The 15,697-nt window shown below is 41.7% G+C and overlaps 1 protein-coding gene across 1 annotated transcript in view; it reads right to left on the reverse strand.

Annotated features, from left to right (window-relative positions):
* Nucleotides 1-6,286: 6,286 nt before the first annotated feature.
* HS3ST2 (heparan sulfate-glucosamine 3-sulfotransferase 2) overlaps nt 6,287-15,697 on the reverse strand; it is a 117,283-nt gene continuing 107,872 nt past the window's right edge. The window contains exon 2 of the mRNA XM_027527633.1: nt 6,287-7,663. Coding sequence (XP_027383434.1) covers nt 7,045-7,663 — 619 coding nt within the window. The 3' untranslated portion in view covers nt 6,287-7,044. The remainder of the gene's footprint in view (nt 7,664-15,697) is intronic.

The raw sequence follows: 15,697 nt of genomic DNA on the forward strand, positions 1-15,697 counted from the left end.
GGTCTAAAGCTAACAAAGGCAGGGAAGCCAAATTGCCTGCAGAAATGTCCCCAGTCTAACACTACCACTTTTATCTTCCATCATGGCTATGGATTTGTTTATTTATCCACTTGGACAATTAAGACAGCAGTTGGCTTGTTTTTAGGGACCATGGAGGGTGAGGAATAAATAATAATCTACATCAGCATCACAATCAGAGAGGCAAAATGCTCGCACGTGGTGATGGGCGTGGAGGGGGATGGAGGGGACGGAAAATCCCAGCATCCTCTCATGGTCACTGTCATGGAGCAAGATGACGGATAGAATTGCTCACACTGTTTAAATCACCGCTCCTCTTCTCTCTCTGACAGAATATAATTGAATTTAAGTCAATTAAATACTTGTCTGACGTGGCTGCCTCACATCATCAGATAAAGCGCAATCTGACTTGTTTTAGAAGTGTTGAAAATATCAGTCCAGTGTCCCCAGCTCAGGTCTCATCCAGGCAGTGGTGCATAACAAGGATCCAGGGCTTCTCATTTTCTCAAGTGCTTCCTGGTTGGGGAAGCAGGGAATGAGAGATTTTATGGTGGTGGTGTGCCAGAGCTAAGGAGGCAGCCTCTGGAGAGACGGTTCAGCACTGCATTGAATGATGTCACATCAGTAGCTTGTAATTGCCTCCAGTGGGTGCATTTACAACAGGGAAATTGGCAAATTCTACAAAGCAGATATTCCCCTCATTGCCCACCGTGCTCCCTTCAGAGAACTGATCTACTAGCTGGAGATGCAGGCTGGGAGAAGTTGATTCTGGAGACATTTGCCTTGAGAGATCAAGTGCAAGAGATAGGGAGACAAACAGAAGGTCTCAAAGTGGGTGGAACTGGAAGATGGTTGTGGGAGATTTTCAGGACTTGTTGGAATATATCAGTAATCTAAGAGACAGATTTTTCAAATTGTTGGAGGCTATTGTTACGAAGATTGTTAATTGCCTTCTCAGTATCCATTCTCTTATTTTTCCTTAGTGTCAAAATCCTGGGTTGTCAGGGAGGTAATATGTTTAGCTAACAGACTATATTTTCTTAGGCCATTTTTCAGATAACAGTAGTCCATGAGATGTAAGTATAAGTTACTGAGTAGAATATCTAGGAAATCTCCTCAGATGGGGTTGAATTGATTAGCAGGAGTGTTTTTCTAACTTTCTTTTTACCTTCTTTCTGACTGGAACAGAGATGTGGTGGCTGGAGCAACAGCATCCATTTTGGGCCACGAGGATGCAAGCCAATGGACTAAAGGTGATGTATTAGTGAAGTTGTGCAGTTGTGTCCGACTCTTTGTGACCCTATGGACTGTAGCCTACCAGGCTCCTCTGTCCATGGGATTTTCCAGGCAATAGTACTGGAATCTTCCCAACCCAGGGATTGAACCCAGGTCTCCGGCATTGTAGACAGACGCTTTACCATCTGAGCCACCAGGGAAGTTGATGTACTAGACAGAAGGCATCTGAATCCCTGTTAACAGAGCTGCTGTACCAGTACTAGACTGTCCAACTCCAGAGTTCTTTAATTTGAGAAAATAAATCCCTAATTTATTTAAGCTACTGTTGTCAATAAAAAGCAGTCAGGCATATAGGAATATATATATTCCTAAATGGCACAGTCATATTTCCGTCTCATTCTAAGCTGTTTTGGAGGCTGAGGTATATGTTTCCTTTTCTTCCTTCCTCCCTCCCTCTCCCTTTCTTTCCTTCCTTCTTTTCTTGTTTCTCCCAAATGAAAAAAGCAGATGTTCTCCTTATTTATCAGGAAGCCAATTTTATCAAGAACCAAATTCATTGTTCAAGTGTGAGAGGCCCCTTGGGGCATCTATTTATCCACCTGAATTGGTTCTTTGGCTCTCCAGGGCTGGGCAATGGGAGGTGGAGTGAGAGGGAGAGAGGACGTTTGTCTCCCATAGAAGGCATCTAAGCAGACTAGTGGCTCATCTTATCCTGGAAAAAGAGTGGCTTTGCATTTCTGCCCTTAGTATTGGGTAGGCAGGTGGGGGGTCCACTCTGAATTTGTGGAAAAACTGAGACTAGCCCTTGCACTGGGATATGGTGTGGATAGGCCTAGGGTCCAATCCAGTGACTGGAATTTAGCCCAGTGCCCTTAATCCTTGTTTCTGGTTGTCCTGACCTAGAAAAACAGGTTCCCGCAGCATTTCAGACTGGCATATAACATTCTTCTCCAAAGGATGAATTCCTCAGCATTCTTTAAGACATGGCTCCACTGCCACTTCCTCCACGGAAGTCCTCGTCCTCTTCCCTGAGCGCTCATCACATACTTGCAGCTTATTACGTTATAGAGTAATTGTTTATGTGTCTCTCATCCTCATTAGTCTGGGAGCTCCGAGGAGGAAACAGGAACAAACGTTCACACAACTGTGTATCCTTGGTGTCTGCCTAAATTGTTCAGTAAATATTTGCAGAACAAAAGAAATCCCATCGATTCCTACTTTTTCTGTATTTCATCTAGTAGGTTCTTTACCAAATTTGAAGACCAGACCCCATAATGTCCTTCTTGTTTCTGGGAGATGTAATGTCATTACAGCTGTGGTGTCTAATAAACGAGCTGAGCTTTATTCAAGAGGTGGTGAGATTTTATAACTGGAGATGGAGCAGGAAGGGGATCCATGTTCTTTCTCATGAAGTCCTCGCTGACTGTGTTAACGCCGCCTTCCTTTACGCCACCCTCCATCTTGCATTCTCTCCAATTACTGCACCGGACTCACTCGCTCACCCATCTCTCTTGAGAGGAATGCCTGGGTTGACTCCTACCTCTACTACTTGTATGAACTTGACTTTCTTCACTTTGTTCAGCCTGTTTCCTCACCTCAAAGATTGGAATGATGTCAATATCAGTTACCACTTTTGAATGTGATTCTCAAACTTTACATGAATTGACATGTCTAAATCTCATAAAACCACTATGATGTGGGTACTATTTTTAGCACCTCTGTTTCACAGATGGGGGAAATTGGCACAGTGAGCATCAAATAACTTGCCCAAGATCCCAGAGTAAGGGAGTAGTGAGTTAGAGTCAGAACTCAGACAGTCCCTGCTCTTAACCATCACGCCCATCTGTCCAGTATTTACACTTTGAAACAAGACTTGCTTTGTAGGGTTAATAAGACATGGAAGGCACTGCAGTCACGTGAGATGTTCCCTTCTGGTTAGCCTGCCTCCAGCTTCCCTGAACCAACAACCTCCAGGGCACACCTGGAGCCTTCCCAACGAAGACTCCTTGCTATGGAAGTTTTTTTTTAATATATATAACATTAAAAATGTGATGGATTCATTTTGATATTTGGCAAAACTAATACAATTATGTAAAGTTTAAAATAAAATAAAATTTAAAAAAATTAAAAAATTAAAAAAATTTTAATTGAAGGATAATTGCTTTATGGAATTTTGTGGTTTTCTGTCATGTATCAATAAGAATCAGCCATTGGTAACACCCATGTCCCCTCCCTCCTGGACCTCCCTTCCATCTCCCTCCCCATCCCACTCTTCAGTCTGTCACAGAGCCCCTGTTTGAGTTCCCTGAGTCATACGGCAAATTCCCATTGGCTACCTATTTTACATATGGTGTTGTAAATTTCCATGTTACTCTCTCCATACATCGCCCCTTCTCCCTCCTCCCCTCCCCCATGCCCATAGTCTGTTCTCTAGGTCTGTTTCTCCATTGCTACCCCGAAAATAAATTCGCTATGGTGGTTTTGTGTCAGGAGGCTCTCTGTGTGTTCTCTTTCGGGTGATCTCAATGACTTCCACACTCCTGTTACGCTAGTGGAATGAGCCATCATGAATTGTGGGCTCTAGGGTGGAAGGAACCTGATTCTCTGGTATTTGGGAATTTCTGTGCACCCTGTACTGTTAGTGAGAGAGAAAAACACACTTCAAACACACACACACACACACACACAGAGGCCTGGAGGAGCCTTCTTCGTTTCACATTTGAATAGCCAGACTTCATCTATTTAAACCACACTAATTTGGAGCTTGTGCAAGCTTGCCCTCAGGCAGCCTGGGTGAAAGGATATATTTGCACTGGATTAAAAATCAGAGTTTGCTGAACAGACCCGTGTATACACCTGCCTTCACTTGTTTAAACTAGGATTTTTAAGGTACTTTAGCATCTTTTATTTGCATATGATGATTGATACATTAATTACAATAGATCCTGACCTATTCATTAATACTTAGAGGCCACTTAGTCTGGGAGATCTGAGAATGCTTATAATGCAAAGGAATAAAGCTGCATTTGTGCATACAAAATTCAGAAATTTCATCAATTCTAATTCCTGATCAGGATAAACAAGCACATTTCACAGTTTCTTGGGTATTTCCTCTGGGTCCCAGTGTAATTCTATCTCCTTCTGGCTACAACCTTGTCCAGGATCACAGGACACCGAATACTTTTGCAGGGGAATGTACAAGGGCAATTCATTAATGTCCATATCCAACTCATTCTTCTTCTGGTCCCCAGAGGTTCAGTGCCCAGTTTCTGGGTGGTGGTAGCTCCCACTGGCCTCTGTCCCCCTTCTCCATGCCCATGGGGGATGCTTGGAACCATGGATTAATTGGTACCATATTCTCAGTCATTTGATTTTCCTAAGTAATTTCCTAAGATGCTTGGGGTAGAAAAACGTACTCAGACACAGAGCTAATATCTCAGGCTTTTGTAAGTCTTGTAAGTCAGACTCTTATTTTCAGGAGCCTTCCATGATGCCTGACAGAGCAGACAAAGGGCAAAGGGGCCCCTGGAGGTTCAGCAATCCTTCCCAGCTACCTGTGGGTCCTGTGGAGCTATCTGGCAAGTGTCCCAGAAGTCCAGTTCCATGAGACATTCCTGTCCATGTCACCAGACTTCCAACATCCGTTCATCCACTTACACATTCATCCCTCAAACATTTGCTGTGTGCCTACTGCATATCAGCAAGATTCAGTCTTGACTCTCAGGGAGTTCAGGGTCTATGGTCAAGACAGGCATTTATACAAGTAATGATACTCTAATGTGATAAAAGCTAGAACTGAGATGTATACAAACTACCACGTGCAGAAGAGCAAGCAGATAAGTCAGCTTGGTGGGGGATGGCTGCACAAATATCAAGCCAGAGACACTTGAGTGAAGTCTTATGGGAGCAGGGGTTTCCATTAGCTGGAGATGCCTGGGGGCAAGCAAGGCATGGATACAGAAAATGTCAAGAAAAGGCACACAGTTCTGTAAGACTGGAGCAGAGGGTGAGGAGGGAGAAGAAGGTAATCCCAAAGCTGCCATCGGCGTTGTCCCAAGCACCATGCTGGAGGATTCGGTCTTTATTCTGAGACCATGGTACATACTCAAAACAGGCCTGTGAACTCAAATGCCTTACAGGGGTCACTGTAAGGCATTACAATGCCTTACATGATGATGAGGGGGTCCAGTTGGGGTCTGAAAAATCGAGGAGTGCAGGTCCCATCCGAGGTGGCAGTCATGAAGCACAGGCTCAGCTGGCCAAGTCGCCATGTCACACTGAGTGAAGTAAGTTGGACAGAGAAAGACAAATATCATATGATATTGCTTATATGTGTAATCTAAAAAATGGTGCAAATGAACTTATTTACACAACAGAAAAACAGTCATAGATGTAGAGAAAGATCTTATGGTTACTGGGGGAAACGATAGGGGGAGGGATAAATCGTGAGATTGTGATTGGCATATATACACTACTATATGTAAAATAAAGGACCTACTGTGTAGTACAGGGAACTCTATTCAAATGTTCCGTAATGACCTATATGGGGAAAAAAAATCTAAAAAAGAGTGGGCATGTATATATACACACACACATATATTTATGATTCATTTTGCTGTAGAGAAGGAATGAACACAACACTGTAAATCAACTATACTCCAATAAAAAAATGTTTTTAAGAAGCTGGAACTCCATATTTTACATGAACACTCCCAAGTTTGTAATGTGGGAAATTATTTCCAAATGTCAAGCTGGCCAAGCAAAAACATGTCTGATGTCCTGTCAGCCTCTAGTTTGGCTTCATCTCAGCTGTAAAGCTTAACACGGAGAGCTGACTTCATCAGACTATGTTTCAGGAAGAGGATGCCCTTACAGGTCTCCCCAGCAAGAACGTCTTCTCCTTCCCCCACCCCCTTGCTTCTCCTCTCACTGCCCTCCCACACCATCCCCAGCACAGCCCCACCTTGCTGGGAGGAGCTGGAGGAATGAGCCATGCCCCAGGCCTGACTCACAGAGAAAGCCCAGCCATAAAGACATGAGAGAGCCGTATTTATTTCACATGGACAAGCATGATTCCATTGCATGCTGAACATGAAAGCTCGCGTGAGGAAAGTACCCGTAACAGCAGAATTATGTGCTTTTGTCCACAGGGAGCAGGGAGAATCACAGGGTGGTTTTTAAAGACAGTTCCCCTTCAAGCAGAGTTGAAACCACAGGCTTTGAAATCACTGGTTTATTTCATCAGCAAAGGGTCTGTCTCCTAAGAGTGGCCAGGGGGAACACTTCCAGCTCCACAATCTCTGCACGAGCTGCTAAGGTCAGGAGGACAAGGCTGGTCCCTATCCATCACCCAGGGCAGCTCCAGAGAGTTAAGCTCAGAGGGGAGGTACATGCCACTTGGAATTAAGCCCACTCCAGGGTGGACAGTGACGGGACAGACTGCTGTGTTCATAGCAACAGAACCATCACCACTTATAATATGTATCTATAATCAGAAGATCTGTGCTTCCTGAAACAATTTCCCAGGGCCTCATATGGGCTGAAGGGAAACTATTAGGAACTGACCAGATGTGCCAGAAATAGATAAACTGTGCCTGGACAGACTGGGGAGAGCTAGTGGCAAGGACCCCCCCAGGTCTCTTGGCCTTTAGCTGGGCTTCCCCATTCCAAGAGCATAGAACCCAAGAGGGGAATAGGGACTGGAGCCTGGATTCACTGAGGGAAGAGGGTCAGAGGCTCTCAGGGCAAACATGGAAGAGACTAGCGGAAGAGCCCTTGAATCTCTGTGGCTCATTCCCACCTGAAGTCCTGCCCAACAGTTTCATAAAATTTAATATTATATGGTCTATAAAATTCCCGGAGTTGGTCTATCACTTCAGGGTCGATCTGTACATGAGTTCTGCCTTTTGATTTGCCCAGGCATCGAGGCAGGAGGCTCGATTCTGTTTTTTTCAAGCAAGGGAATCCTTTGGTTTTGTTGAAGTAGAAGTGTTTGTCCGTGATGAGCCTCTTAATGCCCAGGAAGTCCTGGACGCGCCCCATCTCGCCCGCCGGGTCGGTGATGAGCCGCTCGCCACTGACGAAGTGGATCTGAGCCAATGGGAAGTAACGCAGCCAGCTCTCCAGGTGCAGCGCGTACATGCCGATGCGGATGGCGTTCCAGGACACATCCACCAGGCCCAGGGTGCGGTTGCGGAACGAGAGGCCCTCAAACGTGGGGATGTCTGGCTTCTTGGAGAGCGTCTGGGTGTAATCCGAGATGGCACGGGTCACCGGGTTCCGTACGACCACGATCAGCTTGGTGTCTCGGGACATGTTGAAGATCCGGCGAGGGGCCTCTTGAGTGACAAAATAGCTGGGGGTCTTTTCCAGTGTGATCTGACTCTCGAGAGTCCGAGGCATGAGGCTCCTGTGGGGCAGAAATGCACATGATCAGCCAGGGCTGTGTTGGGGACCCCCGGGGGGATCACTTCCCTCCACCCAGCTTCCCAGGGGATCCCCACCCCCTTCTCCTCTGTGATATTTGAGCCTCCCCTGTTCTCATCTGATGAAGCACCTAACTCTTGTTGACCCTTTTTTCAAAGTCTTTAACAGTTTAAGACAAGAACCAATCTAAATGTCCATCAGTATGGGTTAGATACATGATGGAATAGCCAATTAATACAGTTGGGTAGATCTGTGTGTACTGTTATGGAATGATTTCCAAGATTTAGTGCTTAAATGAAAAAAGGCAACACACAGCTTGTTTATCTGGGGAAAGATACCATGAAACCAATAAAAGTAATTGCTTCTGGGGAGGGGCCTTGAGTGGGAGCAGAGCAGGGAGGTCAGGGATAAATGAGAATTGCTTTTTATTGTATAATCTTTTACACTGCTTGAAATTTTTATTGTGTTTATTACATATTCAAAAAATACAAAGGAAGCCACTGAATATTGTTCTGGCAAAAGATATCTCTCCAAATATATTAAGAAAGTCTTTTGGGGAGAGGAAAGGCATGTTTTGTAGGAATAGCATGTGTTTTTGAAATGAGTTCTGATGTCTTTTCCTGCTGAAATACATCTGAAATATATCCCTGGTAAAAGACTGAAAAGCACAGAATATCAGGGGTGAGATGGGTGGGGGGAGAATATCATGGGGGAGGGGCTCAGTCAGAAGCCCAGTAATGCAACCTCTTGCTCTCCTCGTAATTTCCTAGTTCTGCTTAAGGTTTAAGGGAGGATGGTAGGACAAGCTGATGCCTCCTTCTCAGGTGTATCTCTTTCAGGTCCTTGTGAAGGGAAACACCTCTGGTTTCCAGTTGCTATTTCTTTCTGAAAGTTGTGTTTTCCCCTTAATTAGTTTTTCTTATATAGTGAAGGATAGAGGAGCCAGGCATGCTGCAGTTCATGGGGCTGCAAAGAGTCGGACACATGACTTAGTGACTGAACAATGACAGCAAAATTTTTCTTAATCCCGGCTGCACATTAAATCACCCAATAAATTTATTTTTTAAAAGGAAGATGGCTCTTTTGAGGTGCTAGCCTGCCATCTTCTCGATCAGTTGGCCCCCAAATAAAGTCTCTTTCTTGCCTCAGCCCCTCATCTCTCAGATTCATTGGCTTGTCATGCAGCAAGCAGAGTAAGCTTGGATTCAGTATCAATTTGGCTTAGCCAGCCAGAAGACTTGCTGCTCGTGGCTAGCTGATCCTGATCATGGAATATTGGGGCAAGACCCTAGCAGCTGCTTGGACCATTTGTCCTGAGGTTCTTTCCTTCAAGATTCCCTGCAGTGGTCTGGCTGCCCACCAGCACTTGGCAGTTGAGAAAAGGAACAGGCAAACTTCTACTAGTTGAAAGACTCGGATTTTGTTTGTAGAGATTCATTAACAACAAACCCAGCCCTGCTGAGATAGGTGTTCTATAATCTTTTCAGAAACTTGATAGCTTCCAACTCAGTTCAAAACTGAGTAAGCATCCAGGCGGAGAACAAGATGGCAGAGGAGTAGGTGGACATGGAGTACACCTCTCTCTGCAGATACATCAGGAATACACCTTCAGACACAGCAGTGCATGCAGAACACCAGCTGAGAGCAGACAGGGGTACCTGGCCAGCAGAAAATAATAATGTAGAGCCACGCAAAGCTCGAGATCAAGCCCTGAGCCTTTGGAGTGGGAGCACTAACTCCAAGATCCTAGACTACGAGAGAACTAACCCTCAGATCAGATCAGATCAGTCGCTCAGTCGTGTCTGACTCTTTGCGACCCCATGAATTGCAGCACAGAGAACTCACACAAAGGAAACCACTGGAATACAAGACCCGGCATCACCCAACCACCAGTAAGCACCCTGTGCAGGACGCCACATCTAAACAACCAACAAAACAAAAATACAGACCAAATCATCACAGGATTCCCACCTCACTCAGCCTTGCCCATCAGAGGAAAAACAAACAGAAAAACTCAGCACAAATCTCACCCTGTAAGAAGCTTACACAAACCATTGGACCAACCTTAGGAGGGCAGAAACCAAAAGGAAGAAAGAATTCAACCTTGAAACCTGGGAAAAGGAGACCTCAAACACAATAAGTTACAAAAAATAATGAAAAAGTAGAGAAATGCTCCACAAATGAAGGAACAAACTAGTCCAAATAAATGAAGAGGAAATAGGCAAACTACCTGGAAAATAATTCAGAATAATGATAGTAAAGATGATCAAAAACCTTACAACAAAATGGAGAAAATGCAAGAACCAATTAACAAAGACCTAGAAGAATTAAAGAATAAACATGCAGAGACAAACAACACAATTACTGAAATTAAAAATACTCTAGAAGGAATCAATAGCACAATATCTGAGGCAGAAGAACAAATAGTGAGCTGGAAGATAAAATGGTGGAAATAACTTCTGAAGAGCAGAATAAAGTAAAAAGAATGAAAAGAACTAAAGACAGTCTCAGGGACCTCTGGGACAATATCAAATGCACCAACATTCGAATTATATGGGTCCCAGAAGAAGAAGAGAAAAAGAAAGGGTATGAGAGAAATTTTGAAGAGATTATAGTTGAAAATTTCCCCAACATGGAAAAGGAAATAGTCAATCAAGTCCACGAGGCACAAAGAATCCCATACAAGATAAACCCAAGGAAAAACATGCCAAGACACATACTAATCAAAATAACAAATACTAAACACAAAGAAAGAATATTAAAAGCAGCAAGGGAGAAGCAACAAGTAACATACAAGGGAAACCCCATATACTTAAGCTGATGTTTCAGAAGAAACTCTGTAGTCCAGAAGGGAATCGCAGGATATATTTAAAGTACTGAAAGGGAAAAATCTACAACCAAGATTACTATACCCAGCAAGGATCTCATAAAAAATTGATGGAGGAATAAAAAGCTTTTTCAGACAGGCCAAAGTTAAGAGAATTCAATACCATCAAACCAGCTTTACAACAAATGTTAAGGGGACTTATATAGTCAAGAAACACAAGAGAAGAAAAAAGATCTACAAAATCAACTCCAAACAATTAAGAAAATGGCAATAGGAACATATGTATCAATAATTACTTTAAATGTAAATGGATTAAATGCTCCAACCAAAAGACACAGACTGGCTGAATGGATACAAAAACAAGACCCGTATATATGCTGTCTACAAGAAACCCACTTCAGATCTCAAGACACATAAAGACTGAAAGTGAGAGGATGGAAAAATATATTCCATGCAAATGGGAAGCAAAGGAAAGCTGGAGTAGCAATCCTCATATCAGACAAAATAGACCTTAAAATAAAGATTACAAGAGATAAGGAAAGACACTACATAATGATCAAGGGATCAATCCAAGAGGAAGACATAACAATTGTAAATAAGGCAATGGCACCACACTCCAGTACTTTTGCCTAGAAAATCCCATGGATGGAGGAGCCTGGTAGGCTGCAGTCCATGGGGTCGCTAGAGTCGGACACAACTGAGCGACTTCACTTTCACTTTTCACTTTCATGCATCGGAGAAGGAAATGGCAACCCACTCCAGTGTGTTCTTGTCTGGAGAATCCCAGGGACGGGGAGGCCTGGTGGGCTGCAGTCTATGGAATCGCACAGAGTCAAACACGACTGAAGTGACTTAGCAGTAGCAGCAGCAGCATGCACCCAACATAGGAGCACCTCAATACATAAGACAAACACCAACAGACATAAAAGGAGAAATCGACAGTAACACAATAATAGTAGGAGACTTTAACACCCCATTCACACCAATGGACATATCATCAAAAGAGAAAATTAATAAGGAAACACAAGTCTTAAATAATACAGTAGATGAGATGGATCTCATTGATATCTTCAGGACATTCCATCCAATTGCAGAAGAGTATGCCTTCTTCTCAAGTGCACATGGAACATTCTCTAGGATAGACCACATCTTGGGTCACAAATCAAACCTCAGGAAACTTAGGAAAATTGAAATAATATCAAGCATCTTCTCTGACCACATCACTATGAGACTAGATATCAATTACAAGGAAAAAACTGTAAAAAACACAAACACATGGAGATTAAACAATCCATTTCTAAATAACCAACAGGTTACTAAAGAAATCAAAAGGTAAATTAAAAAAATTTATAGAAACAAATGACAATGAAAACATGACAACTCAAAACCCATGGGATGCAGCAAAAGCAGTCCTAAGAGGGAAGTTGATAGCAACGCAATCCTAGCTCAAGAAACAAAAAAAACATTGACTAGACAACCTAACTTTACACCTACAACAACTGGAAAAAGAACAAAAAAACCCCAAAATTAGTAGAAGGAAAGAAATTATAAAGATCTGAGCAGAAATAAATGAAAAAGAAATGAAAGAAACAATAGTAAAGATTAATAAAACTAAAAGCTGATTCTTTGAGAGGATAAACAAAATTGACAGATCTTTAGCTAGACTCATTAAAAAAAAAAGAGCGAAGAATCAAATCAACAAAATTAGAAATGAAAAAGGAGAGGTTACAACAGACAAGGCAGAAATACAAAGGATTATAAGAGACTATTATGAACAACTGTATGGCAATAAAAAGGATAACCTGAAAGAAATGGACAGATTCTTAGAAAAGTTCAATCTTTCAAGGCTGAACCAGAAAGAAATAGAAATTATGAACAACCCAATTACAAGCACTGAAATTAAAGCTGTGATCAAAAATCTGCCAAGAAACAAAAGCCTAGGAACAGATGGCTTCACAGGAGAATTCTATCAAACATTTAGAGAAGAGCTAATGCCTACCCTTCTAAAACTCTTCCAAAAAATTGCAGAGGAAGGAACACTTCCAAACTCATTCTGTGAGGCCACTATCACCCTGATACCAAAACCAGACAAAGACAACACAAAAAAAGAAAACTAAAGGCCAATGTCACTGATGAACATAGATGCAAAAATCCTCAACAAAATTTTAGCAAACAGAATTCAGCAACACATCAAAAAGTTCATACACCATGATCAACTTGGGTTTATATTAGGAATGCAAGGATTCTTCAATGTATGCAAATCAATCAATGTGACACACTATATTAACAAATTAAAAGATAAAAACCATATGATAATCTCAATAGATGCAGAAAAAAACTTTGACAAAATTCAGCACTCATTTATGATTAAAACTCTTCAAAAAATGAGCAAAGAAGGAACCTACCCCAACATAGTAAAGTCCATATATGGTAAGTCTACAGCAAGCATTATTCTCAATGGTGAAAAACTTAAAGCATTCCCCCTAAGATCAGGAACAAGACAAGTGTGTCCACTTTCACCACTGTTATTCAACATAGCTCTGGAAGTCCTAGCTACAGCAATCAGAGAAGAAAAAGAAATAAAAGGAATCCAGATTAGGAAAGAAGAAGTAAAGCTCTCTCTGTTTGCAGATGACATGATTCTCTACATAGAAAACCCTAAAGATAGTATCAGAAAATTAATTACTAGAGCTAATCGTGAATTTAGCAAAGTTGCAGGATACAAAATTAATACACAGAAATCACTTGCATTTCTGTTTACTAATAATGAAAAATCGGAAAGAGAAATTAAGGAATCAATCCCATTCACTATTGCAACAAAAAGAATTAAATATCTAGGAATAAACTTACCTAAGGAGACAAAAGAATTGTACACAGAAAATTATAAGACACTGATGAAAGAAATCAAAGATGACATAAACAGATGGAGAGATATTCCATGTTCCTGGGTAGAAAGAATCAATATTGTGAAAATGACTACACTACCAAATGCAATCTACAGATTCAATGCGATCCCTATCAAATTACCAATGGCATTTTTCATAGAACTAGAACAAAAAATTTCACAGTTCATACGGAAATACAGAAGACCCCAAATAGTGAAAGCAGTCTTGAGAAAGAAGAATAGAGCTGGAGGAATCAACCTTCCTGACTTCAGATTATACTACAAAGCTACAATCATCAAGACAGTATGGTACAGCACAAAAACAGAAATATAGACCAATGGAACAAGATAGAAAGCCCAGAAATAAAACCATGCACCTATGGGTAAAAGGAGGCAAGAATATACAATGGGGCAAAGACAGCCTCTTCAATAAATGGTGCTGGAAAAACTGGACAGCTACGTGTAAAAGAATGAAATAAGAACACTTCCTAACACCATACACAAAGATAAACTCAAAATGGATTAAAGACCTAAATGTAAGACCGGAAACTATAAAACTCTTAGAGGAAAACATAGGCAGAATACTCGATGACATAAATCAAAGCAAGATCCTCTATGACCCACCTCCTAGAGTAACAGAAATAAAAACTAAAATAAACAAGTGGGACCTGACTAAACTTAAAACCTTTTGCACAGCAAAGGAAACTATAAGCAAGGTGAAAACACAACCCTCAGATAGGGAGAAAATAATAGCAAATGAAACTGATGAAGGATTAATTTCCAAAATATACAAGCAGATCATACAACTCAATGCCAGGAAAACAAACAACCCAATCAAAAAGTGGGGAAAAGACCTAAACAGACATTTCTCCAAGGAAAACATACAGATGGCTAATAAACACATGAAAAGATGCTCAATGTTGTTCATTGTTAGAGAAATACAAATCAAAACCACAAAGAGATATCATTTCACACCGGTTTGAATGGCCATCACCAAAAAGTCTGCAAACAATAAATGCTGGAGAGGGTGTAGAGAAAAGGGAATGCTCATGCACTGTTATTGGGAATGTAAATTGATACAGCCACTATGGAAGACTGTATTGATTCCTTAAAAAACTAGGAATAAAACCACCATATGACCCAGCAATCTCACCCCTAGGCATATACCCTGAGGAAACCAAAATTGAAAAAGACACATGTATCCCATTGTTCACTGCAGCACTATTTACAATAACTAGAACATGGAATCAACCTAGATGTCCATTGACAGGTGAATGGATAAAGAAGGTGTGGTACATATACACACTGGAATATTACTCAGCCATAAAGAGGGATGCATTTGAGTCTGTTCTTATGAAGTGGATGAACCTAGAACCTGTTATACAGAGTGAAGTCAGAAAGAGGAAGATAAATATATTCTAATGCACATATTTGGAATCTAGAAAAATGGTACTGAAGACTTTATTTACAGAGCAGCAATAGAGAAGCAGACATAGAAAATAGACTTATGGACATGGGGAGAGGGGAGGAGAGGGTGAGATGTATGGAAAGAGTAATATGGAAACTTATATTACCATATTGAAAATAGATAGCCAATGGGAATTTGCTGTCTGGCTCTGGAAACTCAAACATGGGCTCTGTATCAACCCAGAGGGGTGGGATGGAGAGGGAGGTGGGAGGGAGGTTCAAAAGGGAGGAGATACATGTATATCTATGGCAGATTCATATTGAGGTTTCACAGAAAACAACAAAATTCTGTAAAGCAATTTTCCTTCAATAAAAAAATAAATTAAAAAAATACACAGATGTCTGAGCCCCATTCTAGACTAACTGATTAAAAATATTTGGGGGTGGGTGCTTTTCTGAAGCTCCTCAGATGATTTCAATGTGAAAATAAAGGTGAGAACCACCAATACACAATCACCCTTCCCCCACTCCCTATTTATTTGTTAAAAACTGTTTACTTTATTTATTTATCTATTTTTGGTTGTGCTGCATGGCATGTGGGATCTTAGTTCCTTGACCAGGCATCAAACCCATGCCCCCTGCATTAGAAGTGCACAGCCTTCACCACTGGACCACCAGGGAAGTCCCACCCTTCACTTGTTCTTAACATTATGGCTTCCCAGACCCCACAGCTGGCAGCTTCACAGTCCTATGAATAGAGGCATCTGGTGTCTAGCCTTCTTTGTCCCAGCCATATAGTCATCTCTTCCGTAACCTGGCCTCACAGGTCTTTGGCCAAATATCTCCATTTTATCTTCTCTTTTAGCAAACTCTTCCTCATGGTCATACGTTAGGTTTTG

Source organism: Bos indicus x Bos taurus, chromosome 25 (genome assembly GCF_003369695.1).
Source record: "Bos indicus x Bos taurus breed Angus x Brahman F1 hybrid chromosome 25, Bos_hybrid_MaternalHap_v2.0, whole genome shotgun sequence".
Lineage (NCBI taxonomy): Eukaryota > Metazoa > Chordata > Mammalia > Artiodactyla > Bovidae > Bos > Bos indicus x Bos taurus.